General features: G+C 41.6%; 1 protein-coding gene across 1 annotated transcript in view; it reads right to left on the bottom strand.

Annotated features, from left to right (window-relative positions):
• igf2bp2a (insulin-like growth factor 2 mRNA binding protein 2a) overlaps positions 1–19580 on the bottom strand; it is a 79873-nt gene extending 60293 nt beyond the window's left edge. Inside the window, exons 1-2 of the mRNA XM_036139451.1 lie at positions 18969–19580; positions 17763–17823 (exon numbers count right to left, since the gene is read on the bottom strand). Coding sequence (XP_035995344.1) covers positions 17763–17823; positions 18969–19143 — 236 coding nt within the window. The 5' untranslated portion in view covers positions 19144–19580. The remainder of the gene's footprint in view (positions 1–17762; positions 17824–18968) is intronic.
• Between the last annotated feature and the right edge of the window lie 507 nt (positions 19581–20087).

Below are 20087 nucleotides of genomic sequence, written 5' to 3'. Positions count from 1 at the left end.
GCTAGTTAGCAACCTCTACTTCCTGTTTATTACAGCGTAACATACACGTATGATGTCATTTCGCTTTGCATCTCCTGGTTAATTTGCTACAAACCAGTAAATAGAAACAAGGCTGATGGGCATTTTGTTTTTGTGATATTTTAAAAGTTTGTTCAAAATTCGCATGAGAATTGGATGGAAACATAGCTATTGACAGTGTCTGTGTGTGATTTTTGTAAAAGGGCAATTTAAAAGAATGTGTCTCTAGTTTTGCGGTAACAAAGAAAAAAAGTCACAATTCGAAAGTCAGTTAGCATTTAGCATCAACCGTTTTATGCACGTGTCAAACTTAAGGCCCGCGGGCCAAATCCGGCACGTCGAGGCAGTTTATCTGGCCCTCAAGAGCCAAAAAAGGCATATCTTGTCATATATTAGAGGCATATATCCTTTTAAATTGTATAAAGTGGCTAAAACTGTGCTTACCGTAGCGAATGTTTATTTTTTTAACTATGTAGTAACAACATCCTGCCACTAGGTGTCAGTTTTCCCACAATACATTAAAACAACCCAGAAATGTCCTAAAAGAGAAAAAGTGATGCAGAATGACGAGAGTTTAAAGTGTAACTCACCCAAATAACAACTTTTATGCAGATAAACTATATTAACTGGGCCTAAAGGTGCTACTTTTATGTTACTGTGCATTTCTTTTTATATTTCTAAGCGCACTGAAATGAAATTATGAAATCTAAATTATCATCTATACACGTGCAACCGGCCCTTTTAATGACTTCATAATGCCAAAGTGGCCCGATATAGAAATGAGTTGGACACCCCTGGTTTAAACTATTTTAGGTCAGATACCAGAGACTTTCTTTCTCCAGTAGTTTTTCTCCAGGCCTTTTCTCTGCAGTGAAGAATATTCCTTCCCCCTCCCTCACCTGGTGCTGCGAGCTGTCAGTCCGTCGTGCGTTATGTCCGAAACACAGAAGACAAACGTTATCGTTTACATGAGCATGGCGTAAGTTGCAGGATTTTTGCAGACGTCTGCCCCCTATGGGGACAAGTTGAAATGACACCAGTGTAGTGCCCGTGCATGGGAGAAGAAGAAAAGCATCTGCCGCTGCGATTGCACAGGTCTTTTGTTTAGAGGCGTGATGTCTTCTGAGGTAAGAAAGCCGTAAATATTGAAGTTAGCCCGTGTTCTCTCGCTAATGCATCGATTACAGGTGAACGACTACAGCCACACGCACGCCCAGAGGATTCGGCCCGAATCACTCTCTCATGAACCGACTAATCCAGCCTATCGAGTCAACTGCGGTAAATAGAGGTTAACTCATTTTACACGTCGGGCAAATGTAAGGGCATGTATGGGAAAGAAAATAAATATTTGACTTCAAAACCTGCTCTCTGTGCACCTTTTAAAGATTCCCAGTATCAAAATCTGACACTTGAAACCGGTCCACAGAACAGCTTAAATTACTTCAGGTTTTAGATTTTAGTGCAAATACCATAAAACTCTGTTATTCTCATTGAAAATGATCGTGTAGTCAGAATTTCCCATGAGCCCATACCTATATTTCTTTGACTGCAGTAATGAGAAATAGTGCAATGAAAAAGAAAGAAAACTATTAAGTAAGTTGGTTTTAATGCTAATACGCCACCGATTGGTGGTGTTTTTGTTAAAGGTTATTTAAACGAATCAGACACAGGCAGATGCCAGCTCAGGGCTGACTTCTCCTGCATATCACCACTACAGCTGAGACCTGTTCTCATGTCATAAGCCATTATTGCACGTCCATCATCCCAGGAATAATCTCCCACTCTTCCAGCAAACAGATTCCGTTGTGAAAAAGTAAGAGGACCCCCAAAGTCACCCTTTCACCCTCCGACTTCCTATTCTTGTGCTTCTCTCTCGCCTCGTCCTCCTCGCTGTCCCCCCCCCCCCCCCCCCTCTCATACAGAGGCACGCTCTGTCCTTCTCTCCCAAACTGACTGACTAGGCCACTTGGCAGGAAGACAGATGGAGGCGTCCTCCTCTCCAGCACCTGCCTGGCCCACATTACCCGGCTCATCTCTGGCCTCAGCAAATCAAGAGCCGGGATCAGGCACAGCTGCGTAAAACAACGGGCTTCACGCCGTATCGCAGCAGCTAAATACAAAACAGCGGTTTTGCTGAGACTACGGGAGAGCCCGCGAGCGCTGGGCGGCGGGGGGGGGACCGGACCGGCACTGAAACACGCAGGAATGTTGCAAATACAGTGGCCCTGGACGGCGTTACAGACTAAACATGTGACGAAGCGCAGCAACAGCAGAGGGAAAAACGGCGAAAACGAAAGATATTAACAATGAAACGAACCCGGGGATGAGCAAACTTTACTGCAAGTATTCCCTGGTTTTGCTACGCGTCTGGTCGACGCCTCGATAGTTCTTTAATTTGTCTCTTATTATCGTTTTTTTGCGTGTTTTATTTTAGATCTAAAATATTGTACTAATCAGTTTTTGAAATACAACAGCGCAACACAAAACATCTCATAAACCACAAGAGAAAAAAAAGATTACTTCACACTAATACATAAAAAAAACATAAATATGTAATGATACACAACCACATAAACAGTGTGGACAAATAAAATTAATTTTCTTCAGTTCTTGAAAATATTCCATATCGCTAAAGTAAACACACTGCAAAAACGGATCTAAAAATAAGTCAAATGTTCTTAAAGTTAGTGTATTTATCCTTGATTTGAGCAGGTAAATAATATTATCTGCCAATGGAATTAGTATTTTGACCCCTAAAATAAGATATTTAGACATCCTGCACTTGAAATAAGGTGATGAAGATGAATTGTTCCTATTTTAAGTGCAAACATCTTATTCCATTGGCAAATCATCTTATTTACCTGCTCAAATCAAGGACAAATACATTAATTTTAAAGAATATTTTACTTGTTTCTAGGTCCGTTTTTGCAGTGCACGCCTATGCAGAAACATAAAAGTTGCTGTTGTGTTGATAAATTTACAAAATAAACTTTTTATTATGTTTAGAATAATTTTATTTTGTTCATATATACAGTATTTTTTATTTTCACATAATATTTTTCACTTATTTAACCTTTTTTTTTGGCTGTGTGTGAGTGTGTTTTCTTTTTTATTTGCCTGTTTGTCTTAATTGCTCTTATTTTTGTTTTGTTTTTTATTTCTAACCTGTTAATTAGAAATTCACCAATTAAGCCGCCCCAGATCGCAAACGACCAGTTCTTCAAAACGATTTCTGGTCAATAAATGCGTCACTCAACAGCATGCGCTAAGATCCACTTTTTTGAGTTTAATTTAAAAAAAAAAAACTCTGATCAGGGTTACATATAGATATACATCTGCGTATAAATGGGGGCTAGCTTGTTACTCCTTCGTTGTCAGCTGGATTCACAATTACTAGCTCTAGGCAAAGAAAGAAAAAAAAACACAGCAGCACATTTTCTCTTTTACGTGTCTTAGTCTTTAGAAAACTAAATACTGAAATCTGTATCGACCAGAAAGATCCTGATGATCGGAAACCTTGCAAACACCCAAACTACAGAAAAAGTCTCCTAATCTGGGAGCTGAGCGGCGTGTGAAAATTAAAAGCGTTTTCCTCAACAACAACAAAATAAAAAAAGAAAAGGAGAGCCACATCTGGAGAACAAAGAGCTTCTGATCGAGCGCGGACTTTAAAAATCCAGCTTTCTGTTCGCGGTGCAGGAGAAAGATGCAGTACTGGTGGAAAACGTTCCTCTAATGCACAACGTGCCGAGTGTAGAGCGGCTGCTTAGTTTTTATATATGTCTGACTAGCTGAAAGCCGAAGGTTAGACGCATTTAAGCTGGCAGGAGGTCAGTCAAGGATGGAGAGGGGCCTGATATGGGACTGCACATGATTTACAAAATCCATCTGAAAGCAGGGTCTAAAAAAACTCCCGCACACTCCGCTGAGGCAGGACACTGAGCCTGAGCCGGGGGAGAAGAAATGCTGCCCTCTACCAGCGGCGCACATTTCTCCCCCCATGCAGGAGCAGGAACACACAATGTAACCCACAACTGGGGGGGCGGGTGGGGGTGGGGGGCACGCTCATGAGTTGGTCTTGTCCTCTGAAGTCCTTTTCTCCGTCTTCCTCTTCCGTCAGAGACAGGCGAGGCACAATGGTCGGCCTGTGCTGAAAGCCGGTCGTGTGTGTAGCGGTTCTGTTCGGGCCGCCGGCAGCTTCCGTCACATACATATGGAAGAGGATGGAAATGAACAAGGAGGGGGTCGCAGAAGGGCTGCGGGTGGGATCCAGAACCACAGGCACCTTTCCCAGCTCGTGTGCTCGCTGTCGTGTAAAATCAGCACCCCTGACCGCCGCGCCGCCCCTTAAACCCCGGGCCATCCGGGAGCCGCCGCACGACCGACCGGAAGCAGAGCTCTCGATGCTTAACTAATCACGACGAGCTCTGATCCAGCTTGGGTTCTGGTTTCCTAAAAATGCAGCCTTCCATCCTTCAAAACCTTTTTTTTCTATAATTCAGCGAGCCTCTCGAAATCGGTTCCCATGGCAAAGCGGCGGACCTATCTTGAAACATTCGGGGGTGAATGCACACACACACACGAAGGAGCTCATTGGCTGCAGCTTTTGCTCACACATCAGGATGCTGTAAATGTCAGAAGACTGCTGCCTTCGCTGTCCTTCAGCATTTTCATGCTTTGCAGAAATCAAAAAAAAACAAACCCTGATATCAAGAGGATCTACTCCAGCTACGGTACATGGAGGGATTGTACAAAGAAATTGTCGTGGGGTTACCCTTTAACATCACATCCAGATGTTCCCGAGACAGAGATTTCTGAACGATGCGGAAGAACTAGGATGTTTCTGGACTGGCTCCTTGTTTTAAGGCATTGGCTGGTGACCGGTATCAAGGTGGGCTAAAAAGTTTAAAAGATTTTATGTCACACCCTTCAAGAGGTTTAGAACTTCTGTCTGAATGGAGTATAAATGCTGCTTCGTGCTGCCAGTCTGCTGGCAGAAGGAAGGCTACTACATTTTTAAGCTGCCTTTAGCGCCCAATGCAAGCTACGAGCGGTTAGCACAGCTAGCACTACTAATTTAGCAGCCCGTGTGTTTATTTAGGGGGAGCGTACTTTCACTGGGATTTCTGAACGCCTCCCAAGATTTCTAAATACAACATTTCTATAACAGACAGGGGTGGAAAGCTCAAATTTACTATCATAGGTTCAGCCTTCCTGTTATCTGTTTAAAGCTGTACTCTCTCTCTCTCTCTCTGCCTGAATGGTCTTTCAACGTGTACCGTTTCCTATTGAACGGCTTCCTACAGCTATGCTCATTTCTAAACACCTTACTGAAAATAGCTCATATTTAGGTCTTCTTTACTCAGTAACAACCTTCACAATGAGGAGGGTTGTTGTTGTTGTTGGAAGCGCCCAGATGTGACGCTCATTTTTATTTATTTTTTTGAGTTTTCTGACATGCCGTTCAACGGTTTAACATCCGCGGACGTTAAATCTGCTGATTCCAGCCACAGAGCCCATTATTCTGTGCATCTCTGATCGAAATAGATGTCGTTTTCTCCCGCTACGCACGGGATTCGGTAGCGTAATGCTACCGCTCACCCATTTCAACGTGAGGAAAACATTTTCCCCTTGCTGACAGGGAAACTTCGCCTCTTTCCAAAAAAGAAACAAGGACGATTGTTGCTGGGAAACTAAACATCCATCCTGCTGAGATACTGCTGTTGAGTTAGGAAGCAGAAGCCCTGACTAATCAACCAGCTGAAATCTGCTTTTTAGGTGTTTAGATCAAAATGTTGTAGGTAATGTTACTTTTCTCAATAGAGTCACGTTATACTATGTTAGCACAAGTTTGAAAAGTTGTAGCCTTTGTCTATAAGATAAAAGCAATCAGATCGTATTTTATTTTATGCATTTACCATAAGAGTCTCATGCCGGCCAAAGCTTACCTGCAATGTGAACCGATTGGTGTTAAAACAATCTTCTGGTCCAGAAAATGTATTTAAAATCAACAACCTAATATGTATATCCTCACAAAATAATACACATAAAACCCACCCAAACACCCCATTGTGCTCTACAATAACTCAATACCAGTTTCTTTTCTTTGTAATATCATAAATCCCACAATGTGGACTGAAATCTGTACTGCTGAACTCTTTCTAAACACACAGGAAACATTCTCCTTCATTCCCATTCAAAGCCCTAGAAACCCTTTCTGTGTATGCCATTTTTTTTTCTTCTTCTAAGGATGAATGCTCGATTTGAATAGTGTAGGTGGCATCTTTCCCTCAGCGAGTGTTGTGGTATTGTGTGATCGGTTTGGCACGTGGACTTGATTTCTCACTTGCCAGGAAACTGTTCTGCGAGAGCTTGTTGGAAGAGGAGCTGCCTGTATCTTCCTGAGCTGCGTGCTGATGCTCAATTAGAAGTTCTTTTTTTTTCTTTTTTTTTTGCTGTTGTGTTTTTTACTGAGCATGTTGGAAAGTTTGACTTACATGCATGGACGTGTCTGGATTCTGCACAATTTACAAAATGCACCAATTTTTTTTTTTTTTTTATGATCCTTGACAGCTATGTCTGACTTGTGTCTCGTGGCGGCTCCACCTTTCCCAGAGCGCTTTGTTGCTGATCAGCTAAAAGATGCAGCATTACTATACAATTACCGTTCAGCACTTTGAACTCTTGTTACAGTTACAGTAGAGGCCCACTTGGGTCCTTTTACTTCTGCTAGGAACAAAATGCAGACACTGCAAAAAAGAGAACTAAAAGTGAGAAAAATTTTCTTGAAATGAGTGTATTTTTTTCCTTGATTTGAGCAGCTAAAAAGGACAATTTGCCAATGGAATAAGAGCTTTGCACTTAAAATAAGAACATTTCATCTCCATCATCTTATTTCAAGTGCATGATATCTAATTTATCTTATTTTAGGGGTGAAAAATACTCATTCCACTGGCAAATAGTCTTATTTAGCTGCTCAAATTAAGGGAAATATACTACTTTTAAGAAAATTTTACTTACTTTTAGTTCCCTTTTTGCAGTGGGGTTCTTGAATCCTGAAAGATATTCCACACAGAATATAAACTCAGTACCAGTGTGGAGGTCTGAATAGCTCAGAAAAAAAGAAATAGAAACAAAAGCCAAACCACGATGAACAAACCAATCTCGAAACATCTGTTCGTTATTGTGAAGATTTTGCATTATTTAGCAATTGTTTTTTTTTTTATCTGTTTATTGTCTTGATCTGACATTTTAGAAAATATTTAGCAACTATTCTGGGGCTTTTGTGTCTTCTTGCAGAGCTGCACAATATATTGCATCAAAAAAAAAATCTAAATGCATGATTCCAATCACTTACGGCTTCTTGGGGTGCGATATTCGGTAGGCTGTAATATTTCAAGGGAGATGCATTAATGCTTAGCATGAGAATAATTCTTCTAACCCAGTTGGATGGATGTTTACGCGCCTTGATGCAAAAACCTGATACTCCAAATGCTTAAGCTTACAGAAAATGCTGAAGAAATCCTGATGATGGGAAACAAGGAGAGTGAGAAAAAATGTTGGCTATTCAAAATCAATATTGTCATTTCAGCTGTATCCCAACTATCTTATTTCTTTATATCGTGCAGCACAAGTTATGGGTTCCAATTTCAGCAATCTGGAAGTATTTCTGGTCGCTAAAATCATGGACAGTGATGATGTTGGGCGTAGCCATAGGAAGAAAAAGGAAAGGACTGAAGTATAACCGAATACAAAAGGTATACAGGTAAAAACCCACAGCCTCCACTGGTTGCATTACGCTACAAGAAGTTGTGTTTCTGAGTAGGAAAAATAATCTGTTTAAGATAAAACTATTTAGATATTGTTTATTTCAAGTTTTGCTTTGTTTGTGATGCTTAACTACTTGGGGGGCCAACAGTCTACTGAGCCTTAGTGCTACAAAATTAGTTTTGGGTTCTCTTCGGCTGTATTTGTTTTCTAGATTAAGCCACTGAAGGCGCTAGCACTACCGTTACACTTTAACGTTTCTCTCACAGTGAAAGTATTGCAGGAACAGTGCATCTGTGTTGCTCCTTGTGTCTCTGCTCTTCCTTCTCCGACAGCACCTCGATCATGACAGACGGCCGTTCACACTGATCCTGGTTCTGCTGGAGGTTTCTTCCTGTTAAAAGGGGAGTTTTCCTCTCCACTGTCGCAATATGCATGCACGGCATTCTGCACAGTCAGCAACACAACGCAAGTGACTCCACTGTGACTGCACGCTCTTTCAGGAGGAATGAATGCTGCTGGTCAGTAACACAACCCGATCTGCTAAGTTTTCTTAGATAGAGAACGTTTTAACCCATTTCCCTCGATTTAATCCCTCGATCAAACCGCCTTTGTACAGTTCCTCGAGATGACGTGTTGTGAATCGGCGCTATACAAATCCACTTAATTGAACTGACTTTGGCTTTAAAGTTGCAACAAGCTTTAACACACTGACTGAGGATTTGATAATGTGAGCTTGCTCTGTTCTATCTTGTGTTTTCCAATCCTCTCATCACACTAAACTGCAGAAAATATGTCCGCGTGGTCCTTATACACGTGCTAAATCGTGTCCCCGTTAGCCCGGCTAATGCTAAAACTAAAATCCGTTAATGCTTAAACGGTAGCCACCATTAGTCTTGCTGTGCTACAACGCAGCTTGTTTAGTTCAAGATGCAGAATAGCATGCTGCCAGCGTGCACACACATTCATATTTTTACTAGTGCTGAAAAGGTAACATGTGGGATTTAAAGGGGATGCTAATAAAGACAGCTTTGTGTTCTGCATGGGTTGTTTGAAGACACACCACTTGTTATTCTTTTTTAGTTTTAATACTAACTCAATCCGAATTCACCAAAGCAAAGAATGGTTGTTAAACGTACATAAACACACTGAACTTTAATATCACAGCATAATCTCATGGGTTACCGGTTTCTGTTTTATCATCTGTTTGTTTTTTTACTTAGTTTTTTAGTTGAATCTTACAAGCTTAGTTTGAGAGTTTTTTTGACTGAAGTATTTTACCTGGAAGTTGAATTATCTGGTAATATTTTTCTTGCATTTGGAGAGAAGTTGTTGCTGTTTATTATGTGTGCAGGGTGTGCTGTTTGAGAAAGCCAGTGCACAAATTCACTCAATTTCTTGTTTTAAAATATCCCACCTAACCGGTACGGCATTCATAAGACAATAAGAGACGGCGACTGAGAGCTTTTTGGCTATTATTTCCTGATCAGGTAGTGTCTTGACTCGGTAATTTTGATGAAAATTACTAAATGTGCTGCACAACATGGTTTGGAAACCAAAGTGGCACGCATCACTCTCCTACTGCTCAATCAGTGTATGAAAATTGAAACAACAACAACTGGGAACTGTATTATTATCTCTTGTCTACTGCACTGGGCAGAAAATACTGGATTTCTGAATCCTGAATAAAATTCATAACAAAATAATTTAAAATCTTTTGTGGCTGTTGTTTTTTTTTCTTTTTTTTCTTGGTCATTTCTTCCTATTTTCCATCAGGAAATGTCAATCAGATGGATTCTGGTCGATCCCATTAGACTGTGTGAGCAATCTGTGATGCCAGTAAGCCAAATACCGTCATATAATTTGAGGAGAAATCTGCCCCATCCTGGGATCTCGCTTCATTTCTGATTAAAAGGTAAGGAACGAGAAACCTTCAAAGACCTAAAATCCCAACTCAAGCGGGTCCGTATGACCGGCTTTGGGTCAACCCGGAAAACATCCCTCAGTCACCAGCCTCCGTCCGTCTCAAACCCCGATCACCTCCTCTAGATTTTTTCACCTGTTCAAAAACCATCAGGGGTCTTAAGTTGTACCAGCGAAGCAGTTTTATTTGGTGATGATATGGCACAAGGACGGGGGTGGGGGCGGGCTGCCTGTGCGAGAAATGCCACCTGCTGCACGCCTCAGCTGGCCACTCTCTCCAAACGCCACACCCTCAATCAGCTCACGAGGAGGACCAGCTTCACCGAAGGCCAAGAAGTGTTCAGCTTTATAACCAAAATGAAGCAGCCGTCATTTCTACATGACTCCTCTGTGCTTATGCTGCACACGGACACAAACCGAGCCACAGGGGGAGAGGGGGGGGGGGGGGGGGGGGGGGGATTCGCTGAGGAAAAAGGAGAGACCGAGAAGACGCGGCTTCCTCAAATTGCATTTTGCACCCAAATAATATAACGTGGGCACGGACTCATAATCCTGATTTATGTCTCATTAAATCGCGTCCAACAAATGTAATGATTCCAGCGATTCATCAAACGCAGATTAGCAGCTATACCGCAACCATCTGCTCACGCCAGCGTCAAAGCGAGAAGAGAGCGGCCCCACGTTTCTTTTTTTTTTTTTTACTACCTGTTCTGCAAAACTGTGTCGCTGAGCGTGTCACAGATTTCCAGGGAATTAAAAAAAGAAAAATCAAAAATAAACAGGTTCATATTTGAGGAAGGACCGACATGAGATTATGACATACAGGAAAAAGACAATGATTTCTAAATTGTATCGCATGATCAAACTGCGTTTATTGAAAACAGAACAGTAAAAGTTGCTTTAAAAGCTCAGAAAACCGACTTTTTACATACGTTGGCGTACACGGGTAAACACACATTCACCTGGCATGACTATGACACTGCTAAGATATGCTTTTAAACGTTAAGCGCTAAATTCACTGGCATTTTTGTGTTGCTTCTATCAATTTTTGCTTCTTTCTATCCTACGCCCAGCGCTTTAGGACCCAAAGGATCGTCGTGCTTGTAACCAGATATTTAATTCACTGAATGAAAAGCTACATGACCTTTTGTTTTGTTTTTTTTTGTTTTTTTCTCACAGGCTAAAATTAAATGAAACCTTTGGAGCAGTTAGGATTACCAAATTTAGTATTTCTATTTGCTGAATGCCAGGATAATAATCCAGATGCCAAAGTTTGCAGACATTGGTTAGCTTACACTTTACCCAGATGCTAAATTAACTTGCACACGCCTTACCCAGAATGCTGCTGGACTATAATACATAGTGCATATTGTATTATTATGGTGTTTTCTTTAGAGCTAACTTTAGATTAGACAGTTTGCTTTGCTTTCCTTGTATTCTTTTTTCTTTTCCCACTACTAATAATTGTGTATGTGTTTGCCACTGTCTCGCCCAAATTTCCCCCTTGGAGGGACATTAAAGGAATCTTATCTTATTTCTTTAGTATTAAGTAGAATTTGTTATATAGATTGTTGTTATAGATCTGGGCCCATTCCTCCTGACAGAACTGGGATAACTGAGTCAGGTTTCTAGTAGGCTGCCTTGCTCGCATACACACTTTATTAGCTCTGCCCGTAAATGGGATTAAGATCAGGCTTTGCGTTGGCCGCTCCAAAAACACAGAGCTTGTTGTCCTTTGGCCACTCTGTAACTAACTTAGCGGTAAGAAGAACCGTTTGTGTTAACTTACCGGCTTCTGTCTAGAGATGGCGCATCGAAATTTCAAAAATGATGTCCCTTCCTCACGATGCCATCTATTTTGTGGTGAAGTGCACGAGTCCCACCTACAGCATGATACTGCCACCCCCGTACTTCACAGCCTGGAGAATCTTTTAGGCCTGGCAAGCATAGGTTTTTTTCCCAGCTAAATATTAAAAAAAAGGTCAATATGTCAAAACTCACCCCAAGAAAAAAAAAAGAAATAAGGTCTTTGTCGCTCAGTGCATTTGCAAATTGTTGTCTGGCCTTTTATGTTCCTTCTGGAGTAATAATAATCTTCATTCCTGAGTAGTCTGGTGGCACACGTCGGTGCGGGGCTCGTTTCACTGTGGATAATGACGCCATCTTACCAGCTTCAGCCGGCATCTTTACGCTGCCTCTTGGTTTTTGTTCTGGGGTTGACTCACATGTTTTAAAACAGGTTCATCTCTGATTCACCCAACGGTCTCTTTTCCTGAGCTGGACCATCAGGAGGAACCACACTACACAGCTCTCTTCCTGACAACTTGGCTACAGTCGTTTTTTTTTTTTCATTTTTTTTTTCATGTTATAACACAAGTAGGAAGCTGTGTGTTTGTGGTCCTGTGTGGTCAGAACAAAACCATACCATCATCTAATGGGCTTTTTTTTTTTTTTTAATACTATTGATTATCCCAACTGTCCTAAAACCCAGAAAAGACCAATTTAGTCAGAGAATGAGAAAATAACGCTCATGTGTGTTTTTACACAGATATCTGGTTTCAACTATAGATTTAAAAAGACCTTGCCCTTCTTTCAGTAAGCTGGCCAGCAGTGTGCAGCAACGGGTGGGGGAGGAGCCTAGCTGCTTTACTCCACGCACCAATCAGGCGCAGAAGAAACCGGACACTCCGCAGTTTCTTTTAAATCTCATTAAAGGCACATTAAACGGCAGCAGCGGCGAGACAGAACATTTTTATTTATTTTTTTTATTTTTTTTGCTTAAACCATGCTGCACCTTGGTAGAAGTAATAGACCCGCGGGTAGCCAGGATTAAGCGTTATCTTTTCTTCTCTACTAACAGAAGCTGACCTCAGTAAGCCAATAAGAATAAATCACCAGGGACAAATTCTCTCGCAGGCAGTTTGAAGGAAAATGGCTTTAGTAGCTCTTCTCCAGGAGGCTTTATGGCTCTCATCTCTAATCAATGAAGGTTTTATTTAGTGTGCATGACAGGCTGCATCCACATTAACATGACCGTCCAGAGATTAAACCAGAGGAACCACGGCTCCTACGGCTGTCGGGTATCATGCGAGTTCCCCTCAGGTGGAAACTTTCCGTTCTGGTTTGCTGTATACTTCTATAGCTTAGTCACAGGCTAAGTCATCGTCTCGGAGGGATCCTCCTCATTCCTGACACGCCTTCCACACCTTCCTCACTACCGGCTATTTACTTAAATCCGGCTTGTAATGAGCGCAATGCCACAGTAACGTATTAGTCATGCAACAGGTTGTAAAGCGAGAGGGAATGAAAGAAAAGAGAAAAAAAAAAAAAAAGAAACCTTCCTAAGAAGTGGATCTCTACAGATGCTGCAGCGGGACACGTGTAAGGGTTGGATAAAAAAAAAAAAATATTAGAGCGCTCCAAACTCTCAGGGAGCTTAGACAACGATCTCGCAGGTCTGAAAGGCGCTCCACGAATTTACAATTCTCTCACATCTGATCCTCGCTGCTCCCCCAAGCTATATGTGCTCTGTTTGCACTGGAAAGACGGTTTTCGCTTCAGGAGAGAGAATAAAAAAATAAATAATAATAATCCGCCCCCTGCAAAATGTAAATAATTGCCACACAAATGTTTCGCATCTGAAACAGGTTGGTTTTGAACATAAAACTCAAACTAAATGCCTTGAGCTCATCCGTGGCTATGTTGATTTTATTCCGGCACCGACGAAGAGCCACCTGGACTTCAACGTCAAAGCGTGTCGAATCGAAGGGCTCCTCGCGGCTGACGTCTCCCGAAACGTCTTCGAGCATCACACGTCCTCCTCCTTCAGCCAGGTGAGCGGCGGACGTGACCGCGGATGCCAAAACCGGCGCCCCAAAGCGGGAGAACCCGCCCCGCCTCCTTCCACCGGGGATCAACTGGGGAGTATTAATGGATTCAAAGTGGATCAACTGATGGCTATCGTGTTTCGCTGTTTGGACGCAGCGTGCACTCTTTGACAGGTCAAACACACACACACACACACACACATGTGAAAGAGGGGCCAGCGCCGTGGTGCAATGCAGATGTTTACACCCAGAAAAGTAAAGGAGGTAATTTCATATTCGAAGGAGAAGCACATAAAAGCGGCCGCTTATTCTCATTCCGCCTCAACTCGAGGGTCAGCACTCAGCCTGAAGTTTCTCGCTTGCTCTATTTTAGCTATTAAGGGGTTTGGATCAGACAGGTAAAGGCAAACATTTCAGCTCAGAGAGGCCAGCTGCTACCATTATGATCATTCGACAAGAGCGTCTTGCTGGATATTGACAGGTGACTATTGATCAAGCTCACAGCTGGAGCCTTTTTATCCACCTATTTGACAATCAATCAAGCCGCATATCTTTAAGGTCACACCGGGATCAATATATGGTAAATTTAAATAAGAAACAGCCACAAACTCTGATTGGCTCCTTAAACAAGCTACAGTAAAGTAATCATAACAAAAATACTAAAGAAAATAAAAAGGATTTGTTAATATCATGGAACTCAAACTTTTTTCTTATAAAAAAACGCATTTAATCAATAATTTCTAAATTCTTTACTATTAATAAAAACATCACACTAATATGATATATTTCTCCCATCGTAATAAGTTCTGTGGTGACATTTGTTTACACAAATGGGGTATGTTAAACCTAGAGTTTTATACCAGTGTGACAATGATACAAATAATACTGTATATGTTTTAATTGTGCTTTTTATATGCAGTGACAGACAGATCTATTGATTATTAGAGTTTTACACAGCTACAACAACGTGGAAGTGATCAACATTGTAAAATAATGTAAACTGTAAGGTTTTAAGAATATTCCAAACAATCCGGATCAAGTTATTATATATTTTCAATTAAATATAGACTTTGCTAAGGAGTTAAAAAGGCTTCTTGGGTTCATAGTAATTACTGGTCCCTCTGAAATGATTCAAAACACCAAAGCATAAAACCACACAAGCAGGAGCTACGATTTATTGATAACTACGACGTGAAAAACCGTCTGATCTAACACCTCAAAGCCACATTTTAAAAAAGGCCCAGCTCTTCACGTGATCAGCAAATTAAATGTTACCGCAAACACATCGTCTAAACCAGTCTGGTTCGTGTGTGTGCTGTTTTTTTTTTTATTCTTCCCCCTTCTTCAATAGAAGACCTAATTTGTTTAGTTATGAAAACACACCCATGAGCAATTGGTAGACATTACGCAACAAAACCAGACAAACTAGCAGTAAAAACAGCAAACAGCAGCTGAAAGTACAACAGGTATGAATGAAATTAAAAAAAAAACTCAACAGACAGGATTTAAAGATGGCTCATCCCCCCAGGTCCGTTTAACGATACAGTTACAACACGTAAAGTGAGTTTAAGGTCAAACTATTTCTAATAGTTACCTAATTACGTGATTTACAAAAAATGCATAAATAAAGGCAATATTCTAAATAGGTTTTTAATGCAATTCTAAACAATTTAACATTAAATGGTTTAAATACCCCTATTGAATTCTCATCTGCAATGTGTAAATATATATTCCAGTCTCTAAATAATAAAATAAAAGTACATATATAGAATGTATTGCATTGTTTAGCTTTACATCATGAATAAAGCAACAATAATAACTTACAAGTGGCAATTAAGTACTGAAGTGAAAATGTCTTTTAGATAGGAGTGGTTTGAAGGTGTAAAAGACATTTTGTTTACGATACAAACATAGGAAACTGTTGATTTATTGGGTTTATAAGATGAATTACACTGTTGTTTTACAATAAGGATCAGATTAGTCTGATTTGTATTTATTGTTTATTTCAGTATAACTGGACATGAAGAGGACCTGTTTCTTATTTTCTTGTAAAAAGAAAAGGTGACCTTGAGGTGGAAAAAAAATGCAATTTCATGAAATTAAATTGAATTAACAAAAATCTACACCTGTAGCATATTGCTTAAAAATTAAGGGTACACTTACAACGCATTTTGAATGTATCTAGGCGACACAGTAGGTTTTTATCATACTCCTGGCATATGCAAAATACTAGTAAACCCTGCTTTTACACACCATTTAGTAAAGTTCTTCTTCAGTGCATAAACATATTTTAAATACATGTTTAGCTGTGCTATTCTTTTATATAAGTCCAGCTCAAATGTTCCAAAAGAGCACCCTTAAAGTTAACTTCAAAAATACCAATAATTATTCTGGCTTCCTCTGTAAATACAAACTGAGATATAGTTCTCTATTGTTTAAGTCAGGCTGAATGTAATTTCACACTGTAAGTAAACCAATCTGTAAATATATTGTTGTAGTATCCTAATCTCCAGCTGGCTTTTACACACAAAAGTACTTTAGGTTGTGCTTTTATAAAATGTACATTAACGGTAATTAAATTTTCCCAAATTACACACTTTGAGCAAACATATTTTACATTTTCTGGTGATTAAATCTAAATAAAAAAAACTATACCTGAAGATTTTACAAAACAATCACGTTTTTTCTTCTTCACTGAAGTATCTCTGTCATTAAAAGTAACGCCACAAAATTCAGGCGACATTTTTAGGATTTTTCGCGTTTAATATTTTTTTTCACGTGGCAAATCAATACATTTAATGGAATAAAAAGCCGTGAACGTCTCAGCTCGACCAGTTTGGGCTCTGCGCTTTTTTCAAAGGAACACCTGTACATATCGCCCACTGCCCCCCGCTCATGGACCCTGCAAGACATGGCGAACATTTTTCGCTTTAAGGCCCCCTTTTTTTCCCCCTTCTGACGGGAAAACGCGCTCTGTAGGTCCAGCAGCTGCACATGCACCCTGCCGACTGGACACATGCGCCCGGTCACATGCGCCTTATGGACGCGTTGCTGCCTGGCCGCCTATAGCCGACCAGGGCAGCAAGCAGCAGCTACAGCAGAGCGCAGGGCCACCATCATGGCAGCCATTATAGGAGAGCTCCTCCAGCATTTCCACGGCCTACGTGCACATTAACTCAGGGGAGTGGCGCAGGCTTTGACACCATGTTTGCGCCCTCGCAGATCGAGGCGTAAAGCGGCGAAACTGCACCCTTTCCCTCGACTGTTGTGTGTTTTAGACGTAAAAAAAAAAAAAAAAGCTCTATGGCGGGGATGAAGGACAAGAAAAATGGCTCTAACACAGGAAAAGTGTGGCTTTGCACTTAAAAAAAGGGGGAGGACTCACATGAAGTGGGGGGTCACGTGTTCTTGCACAAGGGGGTTGAATATTTACCTTTTTTGTCACGCAATGTACTTTTTCCCCTTATAGATAAAGAATTATATAAGCATATAAGAATGTGGCTGCGTGGTGTTCGCGAAGAGGCGTTACGCACGTGGAAACGGTGTTTTCTAAATATTTCTCTTTTAACTTTACGGTTTTATACGCTTTTTTGTGAAGCGCTTGGGCGCAAACAAATCCATAGATTATCCAAAGGAAAAAAAGGGCGATTGACTGCAACCCATTGAGCGACAGAGTCCCAACACATAATGAAACTTAACCTCACGGCCTGCAAGAAATGCGCAATCAAGTGGATATGCGCAAAATAAAAACACACACACGCAAATAAACCCAATTAGGACCCGAACGTGCCATGTTTTACACACGCGTGTGTGTGTGTGTGCGTGTAGGATGTGGGCCTCGCTTGCAGATCGCGCAACATGGCAGCAGCCACGGTGGTGTTCTGCGGATGTTGGGACTGAATTGTTCCTTTTTTTTTTTTTTTTTTTTTTTGGTCGCTTTTCTTTCTTTTGTTTGTTTGGCCACACGCACAATTAGGAGCTTCCATCGCCAAGCAACAACAACAGCAGCAAGCAGCCGCGGCGGCAGCAACTACAATAACAACAGGCTGACAGAAATCTCACGAGAAGAAGAAAAAAAAAAAAAAAAACAGGGAAACGTGTCTTACTATATTTCACAGCGGAAGCCTACAGGTCACACACACATAGACACACACACAGTGAGAGAGATGGGAGGGGATGGGGGGGGGGGCAACAACACAATATAGGTGTGTGGGTGTGAGCGCCTACCTTAGCTTTTTGGGAACAGAGTAGTCTACCTCTATCAGCTTTCCGTGCAATTCAACTTTACCTGCAGGGGCGAGAATGGACAGTGTAAGTCATGTGTTTGCAACAATGCACGCCAACACTTTCATGAAGTGGGTGCTTCCCCATTCATATTTTTTTTTTATCTAAGAAATACTCTGCGCGCACCGTGGCGCACCTTTTATTATTATTATTTTTTTTGCGTAAATCCAACCACTTTGGAGGGACGGAGGGGGGGCATTTTGTGCGCCAAACCGACGCCTGATGAGCTTATATAGTAGTAGTGTATGAGTGGAGGTGGTGGGGAGGTGAGGGGAATGGGCAGCCATGCTTTCCACTCCCACAAGCAGTGCAGTGAAGGGGGGGAGATATACGTTCCTCGCGTAAAGAATCCAACACCAAACAGATGTTATGTAGGTGCTTCCTTGTTGGTTTGTTTTTAACGTTGGTTACTATCACGCACGGATAGGGGTGAGTTGGCCTGGCGCAGCACGGAATTAGCGTCTCACCTCGTCCTCCTCCTCCACCTCCCCCTCCTCCCCCCCATTCTCTCTCTCCATCTCCTCCTCCAACACTCAGCTACCTGTTTATGAGCCCTTTTCCTCCGGACCCCCGTGACCCACCTCCAAGACACCTCGTAAAAACATAGCCGGACACCGAGGGAACACGGATCCGGCAAGTTTTCCGCGCTGGAGCCGCGCGGCGCTCCTCAATAAAATCAGGACGAAAAATAAGTGAAAAATAATTATGCCTACCCGAACCCAGTCAGTCAGTCAGAGACCATCCCATATACATTCCAGCGGCTGATCGCGAAAGAAAAGAGGAGAAAAAAAAGAAAAAGTAGCGCCATGCACTATCGGAATCTCCTTAGAAAAACACAAAGAAGCATTAAAAGGCGACTCTGCGCGTGGAAATGTGCGTTAAGACCGCGCGTGTTTTCCTCTTTAAAAAAAAAAAACAACAACATATCTTCCGAGTGTGTCCTGCGTGGGATCGATCATGTATCCAATATCTCCAACTCCAATCACAAACACCGTCCAGTGCAAAAACACAGCTCAACAACAATAATAATCATATTTGTTTTTAAAATAAAAAAAGCACATTTTACTTTGCCCCACTGGAGTGTGATCCCCCCTCTGTCAGCAGCGAGCAGCATCACTCAGCGCAAATATCAGAAATCCACACACTTACCAGAGAGAGTCTCTATAGCCTTTATGGCCGAGTTCTGATCGGGGAAGTCCACAAAAGCATAGCCGGTCTTCAGCAGAACCTGCTCGGCCGCGGGTAGGTTCCTCTCCCCGAAGAGCTGCTCCAAGTCCTCGACTGTAACCGAAGGACTTAAATTCCCAACATATAGTTTGTTCATGATCTGAAGAGCTGAACAAGGGAGGGGGGGTTAAAAAATCTCCAAAGGCTTGTAAGATCTCAAGTGTGAGGCGATATTGAGTAGAACCCCCCTCACACAAAAATTTAAATAAAAGAAAAAAATGAAAGAAAGAAGAAAAAAAAAAGAGAGCGAGATCACCCCTCCTGGTTATTAGTGGGAGCTTAATGAGCGACCCCCCTGTAGCCTTCCAACCAACTCCGGCCCTGGTCAAACTCTTTCAACCGGGACTGGGGGGGTGGAGAGGTGAGGCTAAAAAAAAAAAAAAAAAAAAAAAAAAAAAAAAGTGTCGTTACGACGCTATTACTCCGTAGCCAACAAGCGCCGCCTCTAAATAAAATCGCCCTTAAAAATCACTAGAAAAAATGTTTGGAGGTGCATGTGCCGCTCGTCCGGCGCGCAGAGGGGCATGGTGATCACTGGGCTGCGTTCAGCAAAAGGGTTGGGCTAAAAGCAGGCAGGGGCGGGGGGGGGGGGGGGGGGGGTGATTTCATCAAATCATAATAAGGGGCTCAGGGCTGCATGGGAGAAAGGGGCTTGGCTTGGGTAGGAGTTGGGAGGGGCAGGGGCGTCTCCAGAAAGTTTTCTAAGGGGGGCCAATAATAATGTTGAGGCTGTGCAGCAAAAAACAGAGTAGTAACCAGGCATGGACTTGAAGGGCACTTTTAAAAAAATATGTTAATACTATTCTAGATTGCTACTATAGGAGTAATAGTCTGCAAGTGAACATTTTGAGACGCTATATATATATATATATATATATATATATATATATATATACTGCTCAGAAAAATAAGGGGAGCACTGGGTACTACGTTGTGTTGTTTAAGTGTTCCCTTGATATTTGACTATATATATATATATATATATATATATATATATATATATATATATATATATACTGCTCAGAAAAATAAGGGGAGCAC

Source organism: Fundulus heteroclitus, chromosome 7, assembly GCF_011125445.2.
Source record: "Fundulus heteroclitus isolate FHET01 chromosome 7, MU-UCD_Fhet_4.1, whole genome shotgun sequence".
Taxonomy (NCBI): Eukaryota; Metazoa; Chordata; class Actinopteri; order Cyprinodontiformes; family Fundulidae; genus Fundulus; species Fundulus heteroclitus.
The sequence above is the reverse complement of the archived record's forward strand: the minus strand, read 5'-3'. Positions and strand labels throughout refer to the sequence as shown.